General features: G+C 34.4%; 1 protein-coding gene across 2 annotated transcripts in view; it reads right to left on the minus strand.

Moving 5' to 3' along the window:
- The window catches only part of LRP1B (LDL receptor related protein 1B), a 1745675-nt gene that overhangs the window by 285387 nt on the left and 1432587 nt on the right, over positions 1-27701 (minus strand). For both annotated transcript variants that reach the window (XM_020288518.2, XM_076005497.1), the window contains exon 44: positions 901-1093. In XM_020288518.2, the coding sequence (XP_020144107.2) occupies positions 901-1093 (193 nt within the window). The remainder of the gene's footprint in view (positions 1-900; positions 1094-27701) is intronic.

Below are 27701 nucleotides of genomic sequence, written 5' to 3' on the forward strand. Positions count from 1 at the left end.
AACTTTTTTTCTTTAGGTAAATATCCGGTAGTGGGATTGCTGGATCAAATAGTAGGTTTAATTTTAGTTCTTTGAGGACTCTCTACATTGCTTTCCACAGAGGTTGTACTAGTTTGCAGTCCCCTCAACAGTGTCTAAGTATTCCTTTCTCCCCATATCCATGCCAGCATCTACTGTCACCACATCTTTTTAACATTCCCGTCAAGGATGCCATAGCATCAAATGAACAAGTACTGCTAAAAACCATATTGATAATGCAAACTGCAATTGTGTAGATATTTCAGTGATTAAAAACTTTTCAAGACCAGATGCAAAGCTTATTTATCAAGTATCATTTTCATAGAAACTATTTGGCTGGAATGCTCAAAGATATGAGGAGTGAGAGTGAAAAAGGATTTTTGAAACAAATAATTAAAAAATAAATTATTTCTATTGTGGTACATTAAGCACTATAGAATTTGCTTAAATAATTTCCAATAATCTTTTTACTTTAATTGTTTTTTTCTTTTCCTTTTTTTTTTCTTTTTTAGATTGAGTCTCACTATGTCACTCAGGCTAGAGTGCAGTGGCATAATTATAGCTCACTGCAGCCTGGAACTTCCGGGCTCAAGTTATCCTCCCACCTCTGCTCCCAAGTTGCTGGGACTAAAGGCATGAGCCACCACACTGGGCAATCAGTTTCAATATACTGAATAATCAAATCTGGAAGACTGCCCAAAGAACTATAAGAAAACAAAATCCACATAGTCATAGTACAACAAAGAAAAAAAAGAAGAAAATATTTAATTTTTTAGAAAAAGAGAAAAAATCCAAATAAGTATTTCTATAAAACATAAATATATTTGTTGAGAGATCAGAGTATATAATTGGAAACTAAAGTTGCTTTCTATTGTAACTTACAGCTATTGGTATCATTGGCAACAGCTATGATTCCCATTGGTTGATGTGGAATATCAGAACGAAGAATTTTTGTGTCTCCTCCTGTGTACTTGTTGGAACGCAGGATAGCTCTTCTTCCCCAGTCTGACCAGAAGATATAATTGTCATAGACAGCCAGACTGAGGAAAGTCCCTGGCCCAGACTTGACAATCACCTGCAATAAATTAAAATATCATATTTTCACAATGAAAAGCCAAATATTTATATAATCCACATCCATTTTTGCTTCAAAAAATAAACTGGATTTTGATTTATTTTATCATCAGATAAAAATAACATTTTACTGAATGAATTATCTAATATGCTTTATATTTAAAATGTTGCTATCATATTTGGTGTTTGTAAGGTGTTTAGTTAACATTCTAAATACATTTATTTAATCATTCAATTTGTATAAACAACTCTATTATTGTTTCAGCATTATAACTAAAAATCACCAAGTTAAAAATATGAGATCAATTGAAATCACTAACAAACGTTTATTAATCATTATCAGGAAATCACCAGATATATTGGGAACACTCATCAAGTTCCCAGAACTATATATGGAATATAAAGAACCTTAAGATCCAAGTTCTTCTTTTAGGAGGCGTACAGTATGAGTAAATCAACCAGAGGTACATGTCTGATAATAAAAGTTTAAAAGTAAAGACCATATTTTTACACAGATCAAGATAGAGTAAAAGAGACTATATTTGCCTTCCTACCTAAATTAGAAAGTAACAAAATATGTGAAATAAAGCTGTGCAACTCATTGCACATCAAGTAATGGAGGACAGTGATTCCTGAGTAACAGGAAATACAGGGTGCGTTCCATCATGGCCACAATTTACCAGAGAGAGATTGCAGGGGACAGCACAGAAGAACCCAACCAGAGGCCAGAAAACTTCGTGAGTTAAAATTATGGAAAGTTAAGAGTTATGGGAGAGCAATGTGGCCTGCTTTCATGGTACAGAATGTTGAGAGAAGAGAGTTCAAAAGAGAGAGAACTGTGGATATCTGCAGAGAGTCCTCCTGGAGCATTTAGTCAAGCACTGAAGAGATACATACATGCATGTGAGGCAACTCCTCTAGGTTGGGGAAACAGCTAATGGAAAGATTACAGAAAAGAGTCCCATAGTTCACCCAGGTCCAAGAATCGTATATGTTAATAACAAGTAGACTCAAAACTTTCTAATTCATGCGACTCTGAGTAGAATACTTAGAAGGGTCTTGCCTTAGCAGTTTTATTAACCCAAGACTAAACTCTAGTTTTGTGTAACAGACCTTAAAAGCAAGACCTAAAAGGATCAAACCATTTCAAGTAGCTTAACTATCTCCAAGAAAAAAGCTCAGGAATTTTTATAGGAATATGAAAATTTATACCAATAAACTATTATGCAAGGAAACATGGAAAAGGAAAAAAATTCTCAAATCAATAACTTCTGTTTCCACCTTAAGAAAGTAGAAGAAAGGTAAATTAAATCTAAAGAAAAGAGAAAAGTAAAGATAAGAATGGAAATTAAAGAAATAGAAAACAGAAAAACAATAGAGAATAAACAATAAAACTAAAAATTCATTTTTTTTTTTTTTTTTTTTTGAGACAGAGTCTCGCTTTCTTGCCTAGGCTAGAGTGAGTGCCATGGCGTCAGCCTAGCTCGCAGCAACCTCAAACTCCTGGGCTCAAGCAATCCTCCTGCCTCAGCCTCCCGAGTAGCTGGGACTACAGGCACGAGCCACCATGCCCGGCTGATTTTATATTATATATATTAGTTGGCCAATTAATTTCTTTCTATTTTTATGGTAGAGACGGGGTCTCGCTCAGGCTGGTTTTGAACTCCTGACCTTGAGCAATCCACCCGCCTCGGCCTCCCAGAGTGCTAGGATTACAGGCGTGAGCCACCGCGCCCGGCTAAAAATTCATTTCTTATGATCAATAAAATGAATAATACATCATGATGAATTTGGGTTTATCCCAGGAATACAGCTTGATTCCATATTAAAAATTCAATCAGTATAATTTACCATAATAACAGACTAAAGAAGAAAACTTACATGAATATCTTAATAAGTCCAAAACAATTACTTGATAAGATATAACATCCATTCCTGACAAAAACTAAGAATAGAATTATAAATAGAAATAAAACCAGGAACAAGAGAAGGATGATTACTCTTACTACTTTTACTCAACATTTTCCTGGAATTTCTACTCAGTATAATTGTTCCAGCAAGTGTACAGCAAGTGTTAACAGCAACTAAGCAGAGAAAGAACCTAGAGGCACACAGAGGGTCAGAGAATAAGCCTTTATTCTGCCAGTGGGCTCAGAGGAGCATGCCACCAAATTCTGAGCACTGCTTCCTTGTTCTCCTCCAGTTTTATACACTTCTTGGGGTTACACACAACCAATCAACTATGAGCATGAGGAGTTATCCAATCAGTGGTGAGATTCAAAAAGCATCCAATCAGCAACAAGCTTTACATATCCAATCAGCAACAAACTTTACATATCCAATCAGCAGTGAGATCCAAAAAGCATCCAATTACCAGTGAGTTCAGCCATGGGACCCCCAGGGTGGGGGTTTTCCCTATCATAATAAGGCAATAAAAAGGAAAAAAAAAATACATATTGTGAAAAAAAGTCAAACTGTATTTATTTAGAGATGACAAAATCCTCTATATAAAAAATCCAATAGAATCTACAAAAAAAGGAGCTTGTAAAAGAAATAAATAAATTTAGTAAGGTTGAAGGATACAAGATTGCTATACTGAATTGTATTTCTATATAGTGGCAATAAACCATTGAAAATTGAAATTAAAAAAACTATAATAGCTTCAACAAATATGACATATTTACAGATAAATATGAAAAAATATGTACAAGAACCTAAGAAGTATAAAAATGCTAAGAGAAATTAACAAAAACACAAATAAATAAGTATACCCTATTCAGTGGTTTTAAGATTCAATACTGTTAGAATTCCATTTCTCCTCAAATTGATACATTTTATGTCAACTCAATAAAAATCCAGCAAACATTTTGTAGAAATTGACAAGCTAATTCCAAAATTCATCTGGAAATACAAAAGAATTAGAATAGCCAAAAAAAAAAAAAATGTTGAAGGACTAGCACTATCTTATTTCAAGACAATATAAAATGGCAGGTATAAAGAAAGTGTGATATTGGCAAAAGATAGACAAATTCATCAGTAAAACAGGAGAGAATTTATAAACAGACCCATATATACATACAGATAACTAATTTTTGACAAAGAACAAAGGCTATTCAAGGAAATAGGATAATTTTTAAACAAATGGTACTTGAAAAACTAAGTATCCACATGCAAAAAATGAACTCCTGTCCATATCTCACAACATATACAAAAATTAAATGAAATTAGATCATAAAGCTAATATAAAATGTAAAACTATAAAACTTCTAGAGGCAAACATAGGATAAAATGTTTATGGCTTTGGATTAGCAAAGATTTTCAGATACAACATCAACACCAGCATTCATTAAAAATAAAATAAAGTGAATTTCATCAAAAAATGATAAAGCGAATTTTAAGATTTCTGCTTTTCAAATGACACTGGTAAGCAAAGTAAAAGATAAGCTACAAACTATGAAAAAAATTGCAAATCATAGCTCTAACAAAAGATTTACGCCCAGAATATATAAAGAACTCTCAAAACTCAATTATAAAATGAACAAACAATCCTCTGAAAGAACAGACAAATTTCTGAAAAGACATTTTACTAAGGAAGGTATATGTATGGCACACAAGCACATTGATATGAAAGATGATCAATATTATGGGATACTAGAGATATTTTTGTTAAAATCACAAGATATCACAACACAACTCTAAGAACGAGTAAATCTAAAACAATTGACCATATCAATTGTTGGCAAGGAAGTAGAGAAACTTGTAGAAATTTCAAATGGTACCAACAATTTAGGAAAAAGTCACATTTTCTTAAAAAGTTAAAAAAAATACAGCTAGTGTATGATCTACCCTTCTACTCTTACGTATTCATTTACCAGAGGAAATTAAAGCATACTATACAAGGATTTGTACACAAATGTTCATAGCAGCTTTATTTGTAATAGATACAAACTTGAAAATCCTCAGCCAGGCTCCTCTGAACTCTTTTTTAACTAGGCTCTGTCCTTGGGCATGTCCTCAAGAGTACAATTTTTGCAAAATTTCTAATTCATTTTAGCTATAATTCTTTGATATCTGGCCACTCACCATATCTGACAAAATTCCTCATTCCTCACTATCCCCCTGTGAAGTTTGATCATCCCGGTGTGCCTCCAGCAAGAATCCTGTAGCATCAGTTTAGTCAGAATCCCTCCTTATCCATGAAATTTTCTCTTAGTAATTTTCCATCTACTGATTCAACACTCTGCTCCTACATTATAAATTCCTTATTTTCCTTGTTGTATTCAGAGTTGAAGTCAGTATCCCTCCCCTACTGCAAAAGTCCATTGCAGTAGTCCCTATACTTCTCTTCAAATAGTCCTGAATAAAGTCTGCCTTGCTATTTTAACAAGTGTGAATATTTGTTTCTTTGGCACATACAATGGAACGCTACTGAACAACAACAACAACAACAACAACAAAAACAGGATGTGCTATTAATGTGTACAACAACTTGGATGGATTTCAAAATAATTAGGCTAAGTGAAAGAAGCCAGACAAAAAGGAATAAACACTATATGGTGCCATTCATTTAAACTTCTAGAAAGTGCAAACTAATTATCTATAGTGACAAACCAAAAGATAGTGTTTCCTGGGGATAGAGTATGGAAGAGGCAAGGTAGAAAGGGAGAAATTAAAAGGGAAGTGAAGAAACTTGTGGTGTCATGGGTATGCTCATTATTTTCATTGTGATAATGAATTCATAGATGTGGGTGTGTATAAAAACTTTTAAAATGTAAATATGTGCAATTTAGTGTATACCAATTATATCTAGAATATAATTTTTAAAAATAAAGGCCAGAAATATTTCTAAAATATTTTCAGAAGGAATACTAAGTATATGTGACTGTAACTAGGTTTGGAAGAAAAGGATATACCAGAAAATTGATGTATTTACAGTCAAGTTATTTTATTTAATTTTTATTTCTAAACCTAGGTACCTTAGTCAAATAGTTCCTCACAATTTTTATTATAGAAAATTAGGAAATGAATAGGGAGATAGTTTAAATCTCAGCATACCCCTGTTAGTTGAATAACGAGCTCAGATATCTATAAGACAGGAACTAATACAAGTTCACTCCTGTAATGTAAAGGTAAGGCATATTTAAGGAATGGAGCAGAAGATATACAAAAGAAGAAAAGGAAAGACCAGACCTATAATCTTCAAAGAAATATACAAGAATTTGCCTTCATGGCATTGAAAACTTCCAGGGACATGTTTAAAGGCATTGATGTAATTTGTTGTTTTATTTTGTTTGATTTTATTTAGAAGAAATTTGTGCCTTCCTACTGTGGAGAAATTACATTAGTGGAGATACTGTAGCATACTTAGAATGAGGAAATGGGCGTTTGCCTTAGCAGCTTCCAAGTAAGGAGGGACTTTATTTTTTTAAATAATAAGTTAAAATTTTAAAATAAATTTCTGACCTCCATTTTAAAAATAATATTCTGGGTGTAATTGACACACACTAAATTGCACATATTTACATATTAAAAGTTTTTATACACACCTGCCATCTATGAATCCTTTATCACAATGAAGATAATGATAGTTAATATCCAATTCAGAACTAAAGAATGTCCTCAGCTGTCCCCATTTCAGAATTTACTGTGGTATAATATGATATAATATATAATATATTATATATAATATTATATATATACCACAGTAAATATCATATTATACCACAGTAAATTCTGAATATGTATATTATATATAATATATATTATATAATATAATGTGGTATAAAGGCATACAATGAGGACTCAGACTGTTTAGGTTCTAATGGCAGCTTGATCAGTCTTTAGCACAGTGGATTTGGAGAAAATATTTCATTTTTGAAAATTTTAGTTTGCGGCCAGGTGCAGTGGCTCACGCCTGTAATCCTAGCACTCTGGGAGACCAAGGAGGGCCGATTGCTTGGGGTCAGGAGTTCGAAACCAGCATGAGCAAGAGCGAGACCATGTCTTTACTATAAAAAGAAAGAAATTAATTGGCCAACTAATGTATATAGAAAAAATTAGCCGGGCATGGTGGCGCATGCCTGTAGTCCCAGCTACTCGGGAGGCTGAAGCAGGAGGATCCCTTGAGCCCAGGAGTTTGAGTTTGCTGTGAGCTAGGCTGATGCCACGGCATTCACTGTAGCCTGGGCAACAAAGCGAGACTCTGTCTCAAAAAAATAATAATAATAAGGAAAATGAAATAAAATTTTAGTTTGCTCATGTCTAAAGTGAGACTGATCAAAATCTGCTTCAATAACTTCACAAGATTGGCATAAGGATTTATGTGGAAATGTTTTGAAAAGTTTAAATCATATATGTGCTTGTATTTAACTGTCAGAGATAAGTTTGGTATTAACTTTTGTGATTTTGGCTACAAAGTTATTCTAAAGTAATCATTTTTATTTAAAAATCAAATTAAGATTTTCTTCTACTTGTTACTTACCTCTTGGGTACATTGAACACTATCCTGGTGACAGGCACAGTGACAGCCCTGAATTTGGCATTATCCAATGTATCCATGTAACAAAAACATTTGTACTCTCTTAATATTTTGAAATAAAAAATAATAATAATCAAATTAAGAAAATTAAATTGAAATATTTTTGTTGAAATAAATATATCAATTTTATTTTTTTGGCCTCAGTATTAACATTCCAAGCAGAAACATCACTAGGTTAGTCTACCCTGTAACCAGAAAAAAAGAAGTTTTATTCCTTCCTTTTAGAAGAGCCAAACTTTAAGATTTATACCTTTTTTAAATTTCAATTTTTTTTTTAAATCAGTGTGAATAAGGGCAGATTCCTTGGTAGGAGAATAAAAAATTATATTTTCTCTTTTGTGCCATCTGAAAAGATTGCCCTGGGGTAGGGAAAGACAAATAAGCAAATAGGAGGAGGAATGGCAAAGAAGGACTTTGGCAGAGGGGATACATGGTGCAAAAGTCATGATCAAGAGGGATCATGAAATTCTGAGAAACTAAATAAGGTCTAAGTGAATATGACTATCACTCAGACATCAGGGAAAAAGATCCCAAGATGGGCCTGGTGAGGAAGGTCGGAAGGGCTAACACACAAGATATTCCTTCTTATAGGCCATGGTTGTGAGTCTGAGTTTTGTTCTAAAGGTAATCATCAGCAATTAACATTTTTTAAGCAGGTTAATTTCATTACTGATTTGTAGCTATAAAGATTATTCTTCCTCTGGGGTAAAGACTAGATTAGATAAGAACAAAAGGAGTTTCCTGAAAATCAGTCAAGGTCAACAGCATTAGTCCAAAGGACAATCTTTTGAAATTATGGGCAAGAGAGAAATGTGAAGGAGAACCCAATTATTAGAGCAGTATTTACAAATAAAGACTCCTACAATTTGATCCAGCAATCCCATCACTGAGTATCTACCCAAAGAAAGTCATTTTATAAAAAAGGACGCCTGCATACAAATGTTTATAACAGCACAATTCATGATTGCAAAAATATGGAATCAATCTAAGTGCCCATCAACTAATGAGAGTACACAGAAAATGCATATCTTAGAGGGAGAAACCAAGATGACCAACTAGAGACATTACTTGTCAGACCATCCCAGGGGGAAGGTAGGATAGCATATTGAGAAGAGGGGAGATGAGCTGCAGCTCAGATGTGGATCACAGAGAGTGATGACAGAGATGGCTGGAGACCCCATAGAGAAAAATTGTGACACCTGAGAAGGAAGAAAATAAAGAGGAGAAAATATTGGTAAGAATAAAATCCAGGGAGGCTCAGAGCCCAGTGAAAAGGGTAAGAAAGAATTGAGTCTTTGATTTGGTTCTCACTTGTACTTTTGTTGGAGTATATGAATGCCTCTGACTTCTGTGTATTGATTTTGTATCCTGAGACTTTACCAAGTTCATTTGTCAGTTCAAGGAGTCTCTTGGTTGAATCCTTGGGGTTTTCTAGGTATAATATCATGTCATCACCAAAGAGTGAGAGTTTGAACTCTTCTGCTCCCATTTGGATGCCCTCAATTCTGCTCTCTTGTCTGACTGCTGTAGCAAAGACTTCCACCACTATGTTGAATAGAAGTGGAGATAAAGTATCTAGGAATATATTTAACTAAGGAGGTAAAAGACCTCTACAGGGAGAACTATGAAACACTGAAGAAAGAAATAGCAGAGGATGTAAACAGGTGGAAGAATATACCATGCTCATGGGTTGGCAGAATCAACATTCTTAAAATGTCTATACTACTCAAAGTGACCTACAGAGTCAATGCAATCCTTATTAAAATACCATCATCATTTTTCACAGATATAGACAAAATAGTTTTACGCTTTGTATGGAACCAGAGAAGACCCCATATAGTAAAATCAATCCTAGGAATAGGAGGTATCAATTTACCAGATTTCACACTATACTACAAGGCTATAGTAATTAAAACAGCTTGGGACTGCCACAAGAACGGGACGTTGACCAGTGGAACAGAACAGAAAACTCAGATATAAAACCATCCTCATATAGCCAACTAATCTTTGACAAAGCAGACAAAAATGTACACCAGGGAAAAGAATCCTTATTCAATAAATGGTGCTGGGAAAACTGGATAGCCACATGCAGAAGACTGAAACAGGACCCACACCTTTCACCTCTCACAAAAATCAACTCATGCTGGGTTACAGACTTGAACATTAGATGTGAAACTATTATAATTCTAGAGGAAAACTTTGGAAAACTCTTCTAGACATTGGCCTAGGCAAAGAATTTATGAAGAAGACCCCAACGACAATCACAGCAGCAACAAAAATAAATAAATGGGACATGATCAAATTAAAAAGCTTCTGCACAGCCAAAGAAACTGTCAAGAGAGCAAACAGACAATGCACAGAATGGGAGAAAATTTTCGCAAGCTACACATCCAATAAAGGGCTGATAACTAATATTTATTTGGAAATCAGGAAAATCAGCAAGGAAAAACCAAACAACCCTATCAAAAAGTGAGCAAAGGACATGAACAGAAATTTTTCAAAAGAAGACAGAATAAAGGCCAACAAACATGAAAAATGCTCAACATGTCTAATCATCAGGGAAATGCAAATCAAAACTGCAATGAGATATCACTTATCTCCAGTAAGAATGCCCTTTATCAAAAATTCCCCAAACAATAAATGTTGGCATGGATGCGGAGAGATAGGAACACCCCTACACTGCTAGTGGGACTGCAAACTGGTTCAGCCTCTGTGGAAAGCAATATAGAGATATCTTAAAGCGATACAAGTAGATCTACCATTTGATCCGGCAATCCCACTACTGGGCATCTACCCAAAAGATCACATGACACTCTACAAATGGGACACCCGCACTCAAATGTTTATAGCAGCACAGTTCACAATCGCAAAGGTGTGGAAACAACCCAGGTGCCCTTCAATACATGAGTGGATTAATAAAATGTGGTATATGTATACCATGGAGTGCTATTCAGCTTTAAGAAACAATGGTGATATAGCACCTCTTGTATTATCCTGGATAGAGCTAGAACACATTCTACTAAGTGAAGTATCTCAAGAATGGAAAAACAAGCACCACATGTACTCACCAGCAAATTGGTATTAACGAATTAACACCTAAGTGGACCTATAGGAGTAACATTTATCGGGTGTCAGGCAGGTGGGGGGGAGGGGGGAATGGATATATACAAATATAATGAGTGAGATGTGCAACGCCTGGGGGATGGTCACGCTTGAAGCTCTGACTGGAGGGGAGGGGGGCATGGGCAATATAAGTAACCTTAACATTTGTACCCCCATAATATGCTGAAATTAAAAAAAAAAAAAACAGGCAAGAGAGTTTTACCCTCCCCCTCCTACACAACTTGGGTTAACAGTGGGCTGCTAAGTTTATGGAAGGCTTTCCCATCCTTCACAAGCCCAGGCATGGCAGCAGGTAAGGAATGGTGGGGTGGACGAGTGAGCCCCAGGAGCTTGGGCAGTCTGTGAGGGGCTCCCCCTGGGAAAGTACCATGAAAGGCCAGAGTGCTGGCTTTCTTTCCTCCAGACACTTCCTCCCCAGAACCTCCCCTAATTACTACAACCAAGAATGCAGTTTGAGCTTGGGCTGAGCTCTGGCTGACCGGAAGCTGTGGCCCCTCCCCCACACGTTACAACTGTGAGAGTAGTTTGAACTCCCTGCCCATCAGCGTTTCACTGGGTCGCACACAGGTGACTCGGGTAAGCAAGCCCGTCCTAGTGTCTCCCGGACACAAGAAGGGTGAAGGGCGATGCAAGGGAGAAGTCTGGGAGCTGGACTTGGGTGGCAAGGAAGCCCATATGGACATATCTGATGGGAGAGTGTGGAGGGGTGCTAGGGAACGGGGATCTGGGAGCCTGCCTATCTCCCCTGCTAGAGAACCGCCCTATTGGATAAGGGTGTGGCATTCATTATTAAATTGAAACTTGCTGATCAGCACTCAAGTGCACAAATTGAAGTAAAACTCAGCAGAAATTAATCAGGTGGGAGGGGAAGGAATGGGGAAAATCATGCCTAATGGGTACGACGTACACTATCTCTGTGATTGGCACACTTATAACTTTGACTCAAGCAGTATGAAAGCAATCCATGTAACCCAAACGTATGTACCCCTGTAATACTCTTAAATTAAAAAAGAAAGAAGGAAAATGTGGTATATATAATATATATACACTACAGAGTACTACTAAGCCATAAAAAGGAATGAAATAATGCTTTTGCAGCAACTTGGATGGAACTAGAGAAAATTATTCTAAATGAAGTATTCAGAAATGGTAAAAGAAATACCACATGTTCTCACTTATATATTGGAGGTGCATGAGTGCATGCACTATACATATAAAGAGGTGTAAAGGACTTTGAAAACTAAGAAGGCGGAGGGTGGGAGGAGGTAAATGGATAAAAATCTACCTATCGGGTTAATGTATCCTATTTTAGTGACAAGTACACTGAAAGCACTGATTTCAGCATTATACAATTTATCCATGAAAATAAAAATTAAAAAAAAAACACTTGTACCTCCTAAATCTATTGATTTTTTTAAAGTAAAAAAAAAAAGACTCCTTAATTTACTTTTTACCAGAATTCATAAGGGTTTTTATTTATTCATTTATCTTTTCACCATTCCCTAATCATCAATAACAGCTACCATTTCATAAATGCTTATAATGTACAAGATGTGTATGTATTACATGGATAATTTAATTTTCACACAAACCATGAGGTAGCTACTACTCTAAACCACATTTTACTGAAGCTCAAAGATGTTATTTTAAGGTCACACATTTACTAAGTAATCTGAGTATTTCAAACTCAAAGTGCCCAATATATAAATTGTTAATATATAGATTTTTGCCTTGGTGATAATGACTAGAGAAAATCTCTTTTGATTTATTAGCAGATATATATATATATATGCTGTCTTTATAACTAAATCTATGCTCCTTCAACTTAGGGACTATAGTAATGTCTTTGATTTCCCCAGTATCACATTTAGACTAACAACGTATATACTCGATAAACATTGTTGAATGACTAAGAATGAAAATTTTAAGTTAGATATAAATAAAAACAGTTGTTATTATGGACAGTCTTATGAAAATGAAGTTTTTCTGTGTTTTTGCTAAACAACATTATAGCTACTTTCATTAATTTTCACTAATTGAATCTAGTAGTTTATTTTTGTACTTCTGCTGACACAGAGAAAGGGGGAGAAAACCAATAGTAAACTCAGTCTATAAGTATGCATGTTGCTTTTTAGGGTATAATATATTGCACTAGGAATCAAGCTAACTCCAGACATCTCATTTTTGGTTAAAGTTTGATGTAGAATGGAGAAGTGAAATACACTATATTGTACATTCCAATCTCCATGTTAAAACACTTTTGTCAAAAGTTTGCAAATCTTGCATCTTGCATACCCTAGTAGGCATCTTTATTTATAATGCAGACGCTTTGTCATCATAAATTGCAGTCTATCATGTTGTATGATAATGTACCATTATGGCATAATTTCGAGGTACTTTTATCTTGAGCCAACAAATAGTTCATGCTTTAAAATAATAATTCATGTTCATTCATAAAAGGCATTTCATGGCACAGTTACTTAATCTCACCTGTGTCCTCATAGACATTGAATGGTTTCTTTGGAGAAGCCATAGACTTGAAACATATGTCAAGAATTCATAGTCACTAGTCACATGCCTTTTGCATCTTGGAACCGGTACCTTATTAGTGCAAGAACTTGAACCAAGCAAGGAATACAAAAATATTCAGTTTTGTAAGCCAGACAACTTATTTCCAACACCCAGATGCTAAATGTTAAACCAAACTATTTTAAAACCAGGCAATTGGGAGGCTTCCCAAACACCCCAGCGAATTGTCTCACTGGCAAGATCATAAATGATCATTACGAGAAATGACAGCTTGGTCCCTGCCATGGCTGGGCATGACAGAGTGTTACAGAATTCAAAGAAATTACTGCAGTTGCTTTAGCCTGGAAAATAATAGTAACGTGCTAAATCAGTAAGTTCAAATTGAGAAATATTTAATGTCAGAGAGGATGACTATATTCAGTTTACCTGAGGGAGTCTGTAAAACAAATACAAGATGACTAAATGCCATTAATGTCTAACCAAATTTGAAAATAACAAGATTCAAAGCAATCATCTAAAAGACTTCTCAATTTTGTTTACTTGCTCTTAAAAGGGGAAACACACACACACACACACACACACACACACACACACACACACACAAAGGCAATAAAGTTCCTTAACACTGAATCTTTTGTTAGGCCTAGCCCAAAACTCTTCTAACAATAAAGTCACTCTCTAGATAACTTGTCTTCAAATAGAAAACATGATTGCCAATTTTCTATTATGCTAAGCTTCTCACTAAACCACCAAATCTTTATATCAGTTAAGCTTGAAGCAGGAAACAGCTGGCATGCTCAAATAAGGATAATTTGTAGAGGGCTTAATCAAGGCACTCTTGACAAAGGTTTTTGGCAGGGTATAGGGAGACCATAAGACATAATGGACAACCTTGGAGCTGTTACCATCCTTAGGGCTGAAAGGACAATGGGATGGAGTGATTTTCAGAACCCAGAAGAGAACCACCTTGAGAGGAGTTACTAGCCTTTGTCAGAGAGGCAGACCCTTCAGAGACGGAGATTAGAGAATTAATTCCTTTGACTTTACACAAGTTACTTCCGTTTTCTCTATTTACCTAACTCAACCAGAAGCCAGAAGGCAAAGGAGCCAGTTTCCACATAGTAAGCCTCCTGGGGAAAGAGCACAGGTGGAGGAGGATGGAGAAAAGATCTGGAATATATGCCAGAGAGAAGTAGTTGAAAGATCCTTTTTATGAGACTCATTATCTTTCCTGGGACAACCCTTTTGGCTTCTTGGGACTCAATCCCCTAATCTGTAAAATGAGATAGTTCAAGGCTCTGCTCCCTTTGCAAGGAAAGAGAAAGGGTAAAAATATCCTCTTAAGTCCCACAGAGAAGCAATGAAATGATATCTAAACTGTGAGATTCCTAAAATGCTATCATCATTCTTAAATAAAATTTGGGCAAGTTTTCCATGTTTTTATTTTTTATCTTAGTATATGATTATACTTATCAAGGCTATAACTTACCTCAAATTCTGAATTAGGTACATTTAGACGATTTGAAATTCATAAGATGATTTGTATCAATAAAGAGTAGATTTTTTAAAAAAGAATAGAATATTTTTTAATGAGTTTTCTCTGCTTTAAGTTTCTTCCAAACACATTCACGTGGGGATTCAATTCAAGAGTGACTTCTTTGGGAATCCTTTCCCAGCTGCCAAGGTAAAAGGCTTCTTCCTTTGCATATCCAGAACAGTTCTTACACAAATGTATTATGACAATCATCAGAGGATATTATAATAGCTTTTAATTTATCATTCTTCCTGGCAAAACTGAAATATTTTAAACCAGAAACTGTTTATTTTTATTTTTGTAACCAAAGTGCTTACAACATATTTAACATCCAATAATTATTTACTGATGGAGTAGTAAATAAAGGAGTAATTAAAAAACATGTCCCTCTGCTGTATGGGTTTATTTCTTTTGTGGCTGCTGTTTCTTTTAAAGTAACTATCTATGGACTTCTAACTCAGCTTGTACTTTATTTACTTAGGTACATAAAGATAAAATCTTTTGTTTATAAAATAGTATTACCAACATTTGTATTTTACTGAACAAAAGATAAAATCTTTTGTTTATAAAATAGTATTACCAACATTTGTGTTTTACTGAAGACATAATCTTTTTGGGATCACACTCATATCTTTGATAAATATTTCAATGATGTCACCCTCTAGATCATTGCCTAAATACAACTCTCCTTGCTTTTTAATATTTTAGTAGAAAAAGTGAAGAGGTAGTGAAAGGGGTATATATTAAATTAAAAACTCATCCATACCATACTGAAATGCTAGTTCTAATCTTTCAAATTTAGATTAAAAATCAAATATTATTTTTATGCTAGATTGTAAGAAGTTAAAAACTGCCCTGAACTAATAGATATGTATGAATATGTATTTTCAGTGTGTGTTTATGTGTGAATAACAAGGAAAATCCAGAAACAGATTAATTTCTTTGGAATTCTTCCAAACTCATTCCGTGAGCCTAGATTACCTTGATATCAAAACCAGATAAGGACACACACACAAAAAGGACCATAGGCAAATATCCCTGATGAACACAGACACAAAAAATCTCAACAAAATACTAGCAAACTAGATCCAATAAGGAGTATATTAAAAATATTATTCACTGTGATCAAGTTGGATTTATCCCAAGGATGGTTACATGTATATAAATCAATAAATACAATACATTACCTCAACAGAATGAAGGAAAGAAACCATATGATCAGCTCAATAGACAGAAAAAGTATTTGATAAAATTCAACATCCCTTCATTATAAATTAGGTATAAAAGTAATGTAGCTCAACACAATAGAGGCCATATGACAAACCCATAGCTAACATCATACGGAACATGAACAAGCTAAAAGCATTTTCTTCTAAGAAGTGGAATAAGACAAAGATGCCCACTTTCAGCACTCTTACTCAACATAGTATCGGAAGTCTTTGTCAGAGCAATTAGGCAAGAGAATGAAATAAAAGGCCTGAAAGAGAATGTCAAATTGTTCTTGCAGAAGACATAATCTTCTGTACAGAAAATCCTAACAGTTCCACGAAAATACTCTTATAACAGGATATAAAATCAATCATACCCCAACAACAGACTAGCTGAAAAAGAAATCAAGAAAGCTATTTGATTTATGAGAGCCTCAAAAATAAATAAATAAGCAAACAAACTTACGAATAAATTTGACCAAAGAAATGAAAGATCTCCATAAGAAAAACTATAAAACACTGATGTAAGAAATTTAAGAGAACACCGAGACAGGAAAAGTCATCCCATGTATATGGATTAGCTGAATTAATCATGTGAAAATGACCACAGTACCAAAAATGATCTACAGATTCAATGCAACCCCTGTTAAAATACCGATGACATTCTTTACAGAAATAGAATTAACAATCCTAAGCCTCATATGGAGATGGAATAAACAAGCTTAAAATTCATATGGAAAAATCCTAAAATTCATATGGAAGACCACAAGTAACCAAAGCAATCCTGAACAAAAAAAAAACAAAGACGAAGACATCACATTATCTGACTTCAAAATACTCTACAAAACTCTAATAACCAAAACAACATGGTTCTGGCCTAAAAACAGATACATAGGAAGGTAGAAATGAATAGAGAACTCAGAAATAAATTCACATATTCACAGCCAACTGATTTTTAAGAAAGGCTTCAAGAACATTCATTGTGGAATGGACAGTATCTTCAATAAGTAATGCTGGAAAAATTGGATCTGTACATAGAATAAAACTAGAACTCTCTCACCATATATAAAAATCAATTCTAAAAAGATTAAAGACTTAAATATAAAACTCAAACTAAGAAACTACTTAGGAAAACATCAGTGAAATGCTTCAAGATATTGGTCTGGGAAAATATTTTAAGGATAAAACCTCAAAACCAGAGGCAAGATAAGCAAAAATAGACAAATGGGTTTATACCAATCTAAAAGGCTTCTGCACAGAAAAGGAAACAATCAACAGAGTGAAGAGACAATCTGCAGAATGGGAGAGTATTTGTAAACTATTCATCTGACAAGGGACTAATATCCAGAATATGCAAGGAACCCAACTCAACAGGGAAAAAAAAAAACACCAAAATTCATTTAATAAATGGGCAAATGAGCTGAATAGACATCTCTCAAAAGAAGACATAAAAATGGCCATCAGGTATAACATATAAAAAATGATCAACATCTCTAATCAACAAGGAAATGCAAATCAAAACAACCATGAGATATCTTCTTGCCCAGTTAGAATGGTTCTAATCTGTCACCCAGGCTGGAATGAAGTGCCATGATTATAGCTTCTTGAAGTCTCAAACTCCTGGGCTCAAGTGATCCTCTTGCCTCAGCCTCCTGAGTAGCTGGGAATACAGGAGTGCATCACCATACCCAACTAATTTTTTTTTTTAAACAATGAGGTCTCTTGATGTTTCCAGGCTGGTCTAGAACACCTGGCCTTAAGTGATCCTCCCACCTCAGCCTCCTAGTGTGCTGGTATTACAGGCATGAGCCACTGTGCCCAGCCTAGAAAAGGAAACACTTACACACTGTTGGTTGGAATATAAATTAGCACAGCCATATGGAAAACAATATAGAGTTTCCTCAAAAAAAAAAACCCAAAAACCCAAAAAAATAGAACTACCATATGACCCAGCAATCCCATTACTGGGTATGTAGACAAAGGAAAGAAATCAGTATGCTGAAGAGATGCCTACACTCCTCTGTTTATTGCAGCATTATTTATAATAGATGAGATATGTAATCAACCTAAGTGTCCATCAGTAGATGAGTGGATAAGAAAAATGTGGTATAATTATATGATGGAATACTATTCAGCCATAAAAAAACAATGAAGTCTTATCATTCATGGCAATATGGATAAGCTTAGAGGACATTATTTTAAGTGAAATAAACCAGACACAGAAAGATAAATATTGTATGTTCTCAATCACATGTGGAAGTTAAAAACATTGATTTCATAGAAATAGAGAATTGAGTAGTGGTTACTAGAGACTGGCAAGGGTGGAGGAGGTGAGATAGCGAGAGGTTGGCTGATAAATATAAAATTGCAACTAGATAGGAGGAATACGTTCTAGTGTTCTATGGCACTGCAGGGTGACTAAATAACAATTTATTGTATATTGCCAAATAAGTAGAAGAGTGGATTTTTGTATGTTTCTAACACAAAGAAATAATAAATGTTAGAGGAAATGGATATGCTAATTACCCTGATTTGATCATAACACATCATATACATGTATCAAAATATCACACTGTATACCATAAACGTGTGCAAGTATTATGAATCAAAATAGCAATAAAAGCAAAAAAATAGCAAATAAACTTTAAGTTAAAGTGATCAGTCTTAGTGTCTTCATCAAAAGGATTATTTCTCTTGTTTATGACCCCCAACAGACAATGGAGTGTTTTTAATGAGATCAAAGTGTTTAAGAATTTTCAAATCTCTTGCAAAACAAGAAGCATGACAACTGATCACCCGAAATTTATAAATCAAATGAAATGATCCTTGAGTGATATTTGTTTAAGTATTTAAGTAACAGTGATTGATTCCACTGAGTTCTTATTCTATTCCAGGTGGACTATTTTGGATTTGATGAAGGTCATTCATAGAAAACAAAGGTAGAGAATTAGAGCCAGTCTTCCAATCCTGGCAAAGGTAACTTTAAATAAACAAAATTAACAGAGTCTACATGAAACCATTAAATCAACTATTTCTAAGTCATTGTGTTTTTGTAAGGCCCTTTTAATAACCAGTTTCTGATATTGAAATAATTACCCAGTTTACTAGTTCTCACTCCTGTGATTTTTCAAGTAGGCATTCCAACCCAGAGGCTGTTGGACTAACAATTCTTACACTTGGAACTATTTTGCTCAAGGACAGATTAGAGCAAAAATAATTAATTAAGCTGTACATTTTAAGTAGCTTTACTACTAATGCCTCTTATGGCCGATAAATGAGATCTTTTATAATAGAAAAAAATTGTAAGGATAAAGGGAATGATTTCCATTTTTTCAGTTAATTTAAAATGTAATGCTTTACTCTCCTACTTGTTAATATACATTTATCTAAATTCAAACTCTGACACTTTGCATCTACTTTCCTGAAAGTGATTTAATTAAGGACTTTAAAAATACCTAACATTCACATATTCCATAAAATGTCGTGCTTTGCTCTAATTTAACATTGCCACAAGTCATTATTTTTTTTTTTATTTTAGTATCATTCCCCATGCACTTTAAGCTATTTAATAAAATGTGTATTCAAGATAAATGTCTGGAGAGGCAACAGTACTACATACCCTCAAAGGTATGTAGTGCTCTTGCACTTTAGTTTGTGATTTAAACCTGGTTGCCTATTTCCCTGTGCTAGCAGCAGCATTTTGACCATTTTATTCAATATGCATAAGTAGTATGAACACCTGCGCAAAGTTCTATTCCTTCATTTGCTCAGAAAAAAAAATACCCATAACTTAGTAATAAGAGGGTGTCAATGAATTATGAATAACTTTTGTGTAAATGAAGGCAATATAATCAGCTCCCTTGTACTAAGCAGGTATTATGATTTTCCACAAGGATTCATTTTAGTTAATTTAAGTTGAATCATTAAGCATTACAATTTGGCAGCTGCCAGAAAGATGACAAAAAATATGCAGTTACAATTGTTCAAGGACATGTTCTGAACTGTTCAGTATATAAATCACCTCTTGGCATTCCTTGAGTCATGATAGATAATAAAACTTTCTCCCTTTAACCGAATTTGGATAACTAACTGGTGACTTTAGTATCACCCAAATGTGAATGCCAATTTTAGCTCATGTTGAAAAAAAAAATCATTTAAAAAAACAGTATTTCTTAATGAATACATTTTGAGGCATTAGTTAAAATATACCCTAAAAAAGGGAAACATTCAGCATTCATAGAAAATGATTTGGTGGTGGCTTGCCCTCCCCTGTAAATAAAATAGATGCTTCTCTAAATATTTCTGGCAAATTATTGTACTGTTAGTTTCTAACTTAACCTTCAGCTTTTCCGCTTAGCCCTATGCTTAGGTATGAATGGACAAATCATAGTGTGGAGGGCATTGGGGATGGGAAAAGAATTAGCTCTATCACTATGAGTAAATTATGAATCTCTGAAATTGGAAAAAATTAACCTGGATAATCTTTAAGAGTCCTTCTAGCACAAACAGATATATTTTCCAAACTAAATTCTAACTCCCTATAAGCAGAAATAAGGTCTTATGATATCTTTCTAATTTTGCAGCCATGAGCATTCCATATAGACATGATTAATTTAAATAAATTAATGAATATGTGTTCCTATTATTTTGTATTTTTGATTCATGTAAAGTATGTTTTCTGATAGATTTAACTGCATTTGTGCTAACTATGACATAACTTCTTACATTGAAGTACATTTTACTTTTAGTTCCAGATTTTTCAGATTTTGTTTCTTTCAGCATTCTGTGTGAATTTCAAGAAGAAAGGAAGGAAAGCTGTAAAGGAATAGGGTTTTTGCCCAGGGAAAATGCTAAAAAGAATCAAAGTGAAGTTTCAGCAAAGGAGGAAGGGGACATTAGGGAAAGCATCACAAGAATGAACTAGGCTTGATCTTGGTACTCTTGATCTTTTGAACTGCAGTCCCTGAGCTAAACCAAGAGTACATATAAACTTCTGATAAGTCTCCTCACTTCTGATGCTGAAGATGACCCAGAGCAATGCTTCCATCATATTCAGGATTTAAAAGCCATTGACCCATGTTTGTGATCACTCAAGCACTTGTGATACTGGCTCTAGCTCAGATGCATGGGGCACAACTCCTAATTCTGTCACTTTGCTTCCCAAAATAATCTCACTGTAATTTTTGCTGAGAATATGTGGACTCCCAAACCTTTCTTTCCTATTCCTTTTGAGAAAGCTTTTACTTCCTTTGGAATATGTGAATCAGAGAGAGAGAAAAAAAAAAGCCATCTAAGGCAATTACTATTAATAGTAATATGAACCAACCAAAATAATGCTAACAGAAAAAGAAAGTGTTCATTTCCAGACCTTGGTTACTCAGACTTGAGTGAGTATGGGTTCACAAAATTTAACCGTTCCACCAAAAGATACAAGACTGAAGCCAATCATTTTTGAGGTCTGCTATTCAGGACAATTTTTTCCCCCACCATTTATATTCTAAGATCAGCTTTTAAGAGCATCCATTCTCCACAAAATAAACCCTTCCCACTTCCTGCCTCAAAATTCCCCAAGGAAGAGTTAGCTAACACTTACAATCATATCATACTATTCTCAATTATTGTATAATGCAATTGTTTGTGTCTTTTTTCCTTATAATATCATTACCCTAAAAGGAGTTTATACCTAGGGAACTGATAGTGGTTTTTACTCAGGTCAGCATTGGCTAGACCTTCACTCTAATGGTTAATATTATTTACTCAACTAGTTACTTTGTTTCCAAAAATAAACTCATTGAAGTCTATTTCTCCTTTGTTATAAAGTTTCTACTAATGTTTGTTTACTTCTTCTAGTCTAGGTATATTTTCACAAGTTTTTAAATATATAGTATTTTATTTCTTTTAATTAAACTTACTGCTTTTTTTTCAATATAAGAGTTTTCTGTTTTGAGTAATATACCAGTGCTACTAGTATTGAATGGACAAAAGATGTTGAAGACAAATAAAAGCTTTATCACACAAGTTTAGTCCATGGTCATTGCACCCACCTTGTTACCAATAAAGATTTGCCACTGGAAGATATAGACATCTTTTGAGTAAGCATAGTACAATTCTCTAAAAAATTGGATACTTTTAGCATTGATCTATCTATATAAACTCTTTGAATTAGTTTGCATTTCCGGTACTGTCTCTCAAGCTAATAAGCTCAGTAATGACACAGTTTTATAACATTTCTATAATGACATATTTTTATTTGTATTATACAATTTTATCCACTACAGACTTTAGGATTTGCTAAGTCCATGTTTACTTGATTAATTGAATTGTTCATTTTTAAGATTTTGATTCAAATCACTTCTTAGGCTTCAAATTTCAATCATGTATAGTAACAGGAAAAATAAGTATACAGTTGAATATAATTATGTCAATTTTAGAAGTCTTAATAGAAAAACATATGATTTAACCATTTTAAAGATGATTTTTATAACTTTTTCTACAGTCTCATTCAAAATAAATAATGCTTAATAGTTTAGTAATTTAAAATATTTCATCATCAACAAAATAAATGAATGTATTAAAATTTTATAATAAAAAATGTAAAGCATGTCAGCTTAAATGTTCATATGAACATTTCTAACCTCTTATTTGGTCTTTGAAAATTACCAATGAATATAACAATTTTAATCAGTAAAGAAATGGACAAGTTTTAGGTACCAAATTGTTACAGAAAAAAAACAAGTTGGCAGATCCTAATTATGTGATCTAGATTGTTCTTTTTTCCAAGAAGCCTAGTCTATCAAAGCTAAGATTCTTATAATTTTTTTTTCACTTTCATTCTCACCTACAACACAACTGTTTAGGTGAGGGTGGGTGAGTATAATCTCTTTTAATGAAACCAAAACACTGATGCTTTTCAGTTAAGGTAGCACCACATGAGGTACTATGGAGGAATAACAAAGGAAAGGAGTGTTAAATAAGAAAATAAACTCTCATACTGCTCTCCTCTTTCACTCCCCCTTCAGCCATGGTGGCTTCTTCCAGGAATCATAATTCCCACTCAAGGTCTTTGCATTTGCAGTACTCTCTGCCTCAAATGCCCTTCTACCAAAGGCCCATTTGGCCAGCTAACTCTCCCACTTCCTTCAGGTATTTATGTCAGTCATCCTCTCATTGACGTCTTCCCCAAACATTCTCTCAAAAATATCAATCCCTTTGCCTTGATGATTTTTTTTAGTATATATTAATACCTAACTTACCATTTATTTACTTAATTATCTTGTTTAATATCTGTCTTCACCACTAGAATATAATCTCCCATGAGGATAGGAATTTATTTATTTATTTTTATTTCAGAATATTATGGGGCTACAAACACTTTGGTTACATATATGGCTTTGCACCACCCAAGGGGGAGCTACAAGCATGCCCAACACCCAGATATCACAGACTATACCCATTAGGTGTGAATTTACCCATCCCCACCTCCCCCCTCTCACCTGCCCAAGACCCTATGAATGTTACTTCCATATGTGCACATAAGCGTTGATCAATTAGTACCAATATAATGGTGAGTACATGTAGTGCTTGTTTTTCCATTCTTGTGATACTTCACTGAGAAGAATGGGCTCCAGTTTGATCCAGGATAATTCAAGAGGTATTATTTCACCATTGTTTCTTGTGGCTGAGTATTGTATACATATATTACATTTTATTAATCCACTCATGTATTGATGGACACTTGGATTATTTCCACATCTTTGCAATTGTAAATTGTGCTGCTATGAACATTTGAGTATAGATGTCTCTTTTATAGAATGTTTCCCCCCTTTGGGTAAATACCCAGTAGTGGAATTACTGGACCAATTAGTAGTTCTAATTTGAGTTCTTTGAGGTATCTCCATATTAATTTCCATAGAGGTTGTACTAATTTGTGGTCAAGTGTGAGAATTTCTGTGTTTTGTTCACTCCTCTACTTTGGTGAGAGACAGGAGATTGAAAACAAAAGGACATTTGGTTGGGACAAGGAGACAAAGAAAGAGAGACATGGGGAAGGGAACAATGAAGAATAGAAGGAAAATCTTAAACTCTTTAAACTACGTAAGATAATTGCATAATATGATTCTGCAGGAAAATAAAACTTCCTTGGATTTGTCACTGCTCCTGCAAAAGCCCTATCCTTGTGAGATACAAAAATATAAATGATACAAAGGTAGAGAATACTTGCCCCAGAAATATTGTGTTCTTCACATATCATACCATGAAAACTAGACCAGTAGCCATTGTGTAGCTAATTTCTCTGATCTGAAAGGATGACACAATTTATGCCTTCTTGAACACCAAATGACAGCTCAACTAGGTCCTAGGTAAGCTCAAGGTACCAGAAAGACTTGACTTTAATCTCAAAATGTCAAAAGTGATAAATTTCCAAATTTAAGGCTCATCTCTCTAAGCCTTAAAAGCTGGAGACACCAGGGCTTTATCTAGTGGTTGGGCAGTTTTTTTTAAACTCAGAAACATTAGACTAAAAACTCAAGACCATTTTCATCCATTCTCAAAGGAGTAAAAATTTTAATTGTTGTTTTCCTTCTCTCCTTTTGTGAATGGAAGGGGATGACTTTCTCTATCCTGTGTATAAAATGGAGAAAAGCCATTGTTCTCTATTCCTGTTTATGGGAAGTAACTCACCACCAACTGTGAAACATTCCATAAGCTCTCATCACATTGCTGCTGATCTAGATTTGGGAGACTAATGTTCTCATTGTTATTCTGTGTATTGATCTGGTTGTGAGTATCAATAAAGAACTCTTTCTTAACCAAGTTTCTTAGGTTTCTGCAGTATTAATGTAGAGAAAGTACATAACTTGGCAAATTTGGTAATATCTTAGATCCTCCACAATTCTTAACAAACCAGAAATGAAATCTGGAAATATTAAATATTGGTGAGGAGCAAAAAAAAATTCTTGTGATCAAATAACATCAGGCATTCCACATAGCTCCCCAGATAGATACAAATGACCACATACATCATTATAAGGCCTTGTGTTTCCAGCTGCAGAGCTACCCTCAAAAGGCCTGACGAAGCACAATTTTACTATGAAAGAGAAAGAGTTAATTTACACCTCCGCATAAATCCTAAGTTTGAAAAAATGATTAGACTCATGACAGAATAAATGTTTTCCTTTCTAAAGTAGAGGTTTAACAGCCTATTAGGTAATTACTTTGACTTTAAATGTCTGTAATTCCAATTTCCATGATGGCGCATAATAACTCAAAGAAAGAATGAGGAAATGCAGATGAAGTCTGTCATTATGTATTTATACAGCCAAAAAAATGAAAAAGAAAAACTACAGCCTGAATTCAAAAAACCTAATTCATATGACTTAATGGTTTTTTCAATCTTTTTTAAACAGTCCTTTGGGAGGGACTAGAAGCAAAGAAGAGCACAGGGACTTCTCAATTTAAAAGCTATTACTTCAACAGTCTATGGGGAGGGCTGCACCAGAAATATCCACTTGTATTTGTCAATTTGTTTTCTTTCTTACTTTCCAAACTAAGCACTTGAAAATGAGGAAAGAGAAATAAAATATTGTGAAGCCCAGCTGTCTATGAGACACATGTTTATGTCAGTCATTGCGCATATGATGTATTGCAGCAATAAATCAAAAGAACTGCACTAGTTGTGTAATTTATTACGGCAATATATCAGCAGGGTGAGGCCTCCGGGAGTGTGAGTTACAGACATGAACCTTGCATCGTTGCTTTTATTTACTTTCTCTATTTACGTTTGATATAAGAAGACAGGGTGGGAGGACCTGATGTTAAAATTGAAAGTTTCTTTTGCATGATCGCCAAATGGCTTTAGACGTTTCCACCAAGGTAATGTTATTAAAAATTTTAGCCTTTAATTAACTATTTCTGTTAAAATAAATTAAAAAGCAATAAAGTCTTAAATATAATTATGCCTTAAATATTTATAATAATCAGTTTATTCATTGAGGCATTTCCTTTTTACTTCTTCATATTTTCCCATAATAATAATATACTTGAACTACACTACCATGAAGGAATTACATACTTTTTTTTAATTCTTCATTGGTTATTTTCCTAATTTAACATTGTAACAGAGATAGTTCTGAGGAGTAGACAGGTCTTTCTTGAGTAAATCACTTATTTTTTTTTTTTTTTTTTTTTTTGAGACAGAGTCTCGCTTTGTTGTCCAGGCTAGAGTGAGTGCCGTGGCGTCAGCCTAGCTCACAGCAACCTCAAACTCCTGGGCTCAAGCGATCCTCCTGCCTCAGCCTCCCGAGTAGCTGGGACTACAGGCATGCACCACCATGCCCAGCTAATTTTTTATATATATATCAGTTGGCCAATTAATTTCTTTCTATTTATAGTAGAGACGGGGTCTCGCTCTTGCTCAGGCTGGTTTTGAACTCCTGACCTTGAGCAATCCGCCTGCCTCGGCCTCCCAAGAGCTAGGAATACAGGCGTGAGCCACAGCGCCCGGCCTAAATCACTTATTAACATTTTAATCTTCAAAGTTCAAGAATTTATATTATCATTGTAACGTGTCAACTATTAATATTTTCATATGAGATGTTTATTATTGATTATGGAGAATTAAGCCTTTCTGCCTTTTATTCAGCAAGCATGGAGGTAGATAAAAATTCCCTTATTGACTAAATCTGATTCATCACAGAGCTAGATATATATGATGACATAAGAGTTTTGTAGCCAAACCCTGTTTTCCAAGGCTATTCTCTAACTCCCTCACACCACTCATATTACTATTTCCTCTTGGTGCCAGAATTTTAACAATTTTTTTAGTATATTTAAAATAATCGTTTGCCATATAATGTGTGAAGACTGACTCACTATTTGTATTAAATATTATAGATATCTATAGTTCAGGAAAATATTTTGTATGAATAGTTAATAACATTTACACCTTTGTTACTAACGGTATGGGAACTTCTCAGGAATACATAATCTCTGCCTCTACACCACACTTTTGGAATAAAAATCTGCATAAATAAATCTGTTAAAATATTTTAACAATATCCTTAATTGATTCATATGCACATTAAAGTTTGAGAAGCACTCGTTTGTTAAGTAACACATTCTCCCAATCTCAGGTCTATGTAGTTTGTCTTCAGGTTCAAGGACAAGATCAACACATTTAAAAAGTGCTAATGTTTTCCTAATGACAAAACTGTTTTTTGGGAAAAGGCACCAAATATGCAAGGATATTCATTTTGGGAAAGATCACAGACTTGTAAGATGATATGCTACATTTGAAAGAACTTGGGCCTTTATGTTATAATAATGTGGCTTAATTTCTGACTCTGCCAGTCACCCCACTAAATAACCTCAAGTTAGCTAACCTCAAGTTAGCTAAGCTTTAGCATAATAACAACAGCTACTTTGGTGATAATTATATTAAATGCAGAATAAAACAGGCATCCACTGAATGGTAACTATTATTAAATATCTTTTATGATGCAGCTTAAATACATGAGGGCATTGTTACATTTGTAAATGTTTGGAGGAGCAGAGTAAAGCCTGTATGGCACTGTCCCTGGTTCTGAACGAGCAGTCCCTGTTAAGGCAATATTTCCCTATCTGTAGCCACTTGAATACTATTGTATTAGATATACCTTACATGACACATTAGATCCTC

The sequence above is a fragment of the Microcebus murinus genome, chromosome 8 (genome assembly GCF_040939455.1).
Source record: "Microcebus murinus isolate Inina chromosome 8, M.murinus_Inina_mat1.0, whole genome shotgun sequence".
Lineage (NCBI taxonomy): Eukaryota > Metazoa > Chordata > Mammalia > Primates > Cheirogaleidae > Microcebus > Microcebus murinus.